Source organism: Chrysemys picta, chromosome 3 (assembly GCF_011386835.1).
Source record: "Chrysemys picta bellii isolate R12L10 chromosome 3, ASM1138683v2, whole genome shotgun sequence".
NCBI lineage: Eukaryota > Metazoa > Chordata > Testudines > Emydidae > Chrysemys > Chrysemys picta.
The window spans coordinates 123,343,195-123,345,821 of record NC_088793.1 but is presented as its reverse complement, the minus strand read 5'-3'; the positions used below and the strand labels follow the sequence as shown (position 1 = coordinate 123,345,821).

The 2,627-nt window shown below is 52.2% G+C and overlaps 1 protein-coding gene across 1 annotated transcript; it reads right to left on the bottom strand.

Annotated features, from left to right (window-relative positions):
• Nucleotides 1-505: 505 nt before the first annotated feature.
• LOC135982648 (uncharacterized) lies at nucleotides 506-2,402 on the bottom strand. Its single transcript, XM_065590403.1, has 2 exons — nucleotides 1,732-2,402; nucleotides 506-1,129 (listed from the first exon to the last, which is right to left on the bottom strand). The coding sequence occupies exons 1-2, from the start codon at nucleotides 2,270-2,272 to the stop codon at nucleotides 627-629; spliced, it is 1,044 nt and encodes a 347-aa protein (XP_065446475.1). The 5' UTR covers nucleotides 2,273-2,402; the 3' UTR covers nucleotides 506-626.
• Nucleotides 2,403-2,627: the final 225 nt, after the last annotated feature.

The following is a 2,627-nucleotide window of genomic DNA, read 5'->3' as shown; positions in this document are numbered from 1 at the left end:
TTAATGCCATGGCTCATGAAGCCGTACACAGGCAGCCTGGACAGGAGTCAGGACCTGTTCAGCTACAGGCTGAGCAAGTGCCGAATGGTGGTGGAATGTGCATTTGGACGTTTAAAAGCGCGCTGGCGCAGCTTACTGACTCGCTCAGACCTCAGCGAAAAGAATATCCCCATTGTTATTGCTACTTGCTGTGCGCTCCACAATATCTGTGAGAGTAAGGGGGAGACCTTTATGGCGGGGTGGGAGGTTGAGGCAACTCGCCTGGCCGCTGATTACGCGCAGCCAGACACCAGGGCGGTTAGAGGAGCACAGCAGGGTGCGGTGCGCATCAGAGAAGCTTTGAAAACGAGTTTTGTGACTGGCCAGGCTACTGTGTGAAACTTCTGTTTGTTTCTCCTTGATGAACCCTCCAAACCCCCCCCCCCGACCCGGTTCACTCTACTTCCCTGTAAACCAACCACCCCACCCCACCCTCCCCTCCCGCTTGCAGAGGCAATAAAGTCATTTTTTTTTAACATTCATGCATTCTTTATTAGTTCCTTACAGAGGTAGGGGGATAATTGCCAAGGTAGCCTGGGATGGGTGGGGGAGGAGGGATGGAAAAGGACACACTGCATTTTAAAACTTTAACTCTTATTGAAGGCCAGCCTTCTGATGCTTGGGCGATCATCTGGGGTGGAGTGACTGGGTGGACGGAGGCCCCCCCACCGTGTTCTTGGGCGTCTGGGTGAGGAGGCTATGGAACTTGGGGAGGAGGGCTGTTGGTTACACAGGGGCTGTAGCGGCGGTCTCTGCTCCTGCTGCCTTTCCTGCAACTCAACCATACGCTCGAGCATATCAGTTTGATGCTCCAGCAGACGGAGCATTGCCTCTTGCCGTCTGTCTGCAAGCTGACGCCACCTATCATCTTCAGCCCGCCACTTGCTCTGTTCTTCCCGCGATTCAGCCCGCCACCTCTCCTCTCGTTCATATTGGGCTTTTCTCATCTCCGACATTGACTGCCTCCACGCATTCTGCTGTGCTCTATCAGCCTGGGCGGACATCTGCAGCTCCGTGAACATCTCGTCCCTCGTCCTACGTTTTCTCTTTCTAATGTTCACGAGCCTCTGCGAAGGAGAAACATTTGCAGCTGGCGGAGGAGAAGGGAGAGGTGGTTAAAAAAGACACATTTTAGAGAAAAATGGGTACACTCTTTCATTACAAGGTCGCATATTTCGGCTTGCAGGCAGCCATCGTAGGCCACAGTGTTTTGGCTTTTTTAACCTTCTTAACATGCGGGAAAGGTTGCAAACAGCAGCGCATTTCCCATATCAAGGATGAATTGGGTTGTCCATTTAAAATGGGGTTTCAATGTAAAAGGAGGGGGCTGCGGTTTCCCGGTTAACATGCGGCACAAACACAAGTAAACCCCCCCCACACACACACACACACACACACGATTCTCTGGGATGATCACTTCACCCCTCCCCCCACCGCGTGGTTAACAGCGGGGAACATTTCTGGTCAGAAGAGCAGGAACGGGCGCCTCTGAATGTCCCCTTAATAAAATCACCCCATTTCAACCAGGAGAGCTTTCTGGAGATGTCCCTGGAGGATTTCCGCTCCATCCCCATACACGTTAACAGACTTTTCCAGTAGATGTACTGGCCGCGATTGCCAGGGCAAAGTAATCATTAAACACGCTTGCTTTTTTTTTGTAATGTTTACAAATAGTTACAAAGTTACACTCACCAGAGGTCTCCTGTGTGCCCTGAGGGTCTTGGGTGAGTTCGGGGGTTACTGGTTCCAGGTCCAGGGTCACAAACATATCCTGGCTGTTGGGGAAACCGGTTTCTCCGCTTCCTTGCTGCTGTGAGCTACCTACAGTACCTCCATCGTCATCTTCCTCGTTCCCCGAACCGTCTTCCCTGTGTGTTTCTCCAGTGAGAGAGTCATAGCACACGGTTGGGGTAGTGGTGGCTGCACCCCCTAGGATCGCATGCAGCTCCGCGTAGTAGCGGCAAGTTTGCGGCTCTGCCCCGGACCTTCCGTTTGCTTCTCTGGCTTTGTGGTAAGCTTGCCGTAGCTCCTTAATTTTCACGCGGCACTGCTGTGTGTCCCTGTTATGGCCTCGGTCCTTCATGGCCTTGGAGATCTTTTCTAATACTTTTCCATTTCTTTTACTGCTACGGAGTTCAGCTATCACTGCTTCATCTCCCCATATGGCGAGCAGATCTCGTACCTCCCGTTCGGTCCATGCTGGAGCTCTTTTGCGATCCTGGGAGGACTCCATCACGGTTACCTGTGCTGATGAGCTCTGCGGGGTCACCTGTGCTCTCCACGCTGGGCAAACAGGAAATGAAATTCAAACCTTCGCGGGTCTTTTCCTGTCTACCTGGTCAGTGCATCTGAGTTGAGAGTGCTGTCCAGAGCGGTCACAATGAAGCACTGTGGGATAGCTCCCGGAGGCCAATAACGTCGAATTCTGTCCACACTACCCCAATTCCGACCCGCAAAGACCGATTTTATCGCTAATCCCCTCGTCAGAGGTGGTGTAAAGAAACCGGTTTAAAGGACCCTTTAAGTCGAAAGAAAGGGCTTCGTTGTGTGGACGTGTCCAGGCTTAATTCGGTTTAACGCTGCTAAAG

Coding starts and splice junctions, on each gene's coding strand:
- LOC135982648 (XM_065590403.1), bottom strand. CDS start 2,272: ATGGAGTCCTCCCAGGATCGCAAAAGAGCTCCAGCATGGACCGAACGG. Junction 1,130..1,731: donor GGGCACACAGGAGACCTCTG/GTGAGTGTAACT, acceptor CTCCTCCGCCAG/CTGCAAATGTTTCTCCTTCG.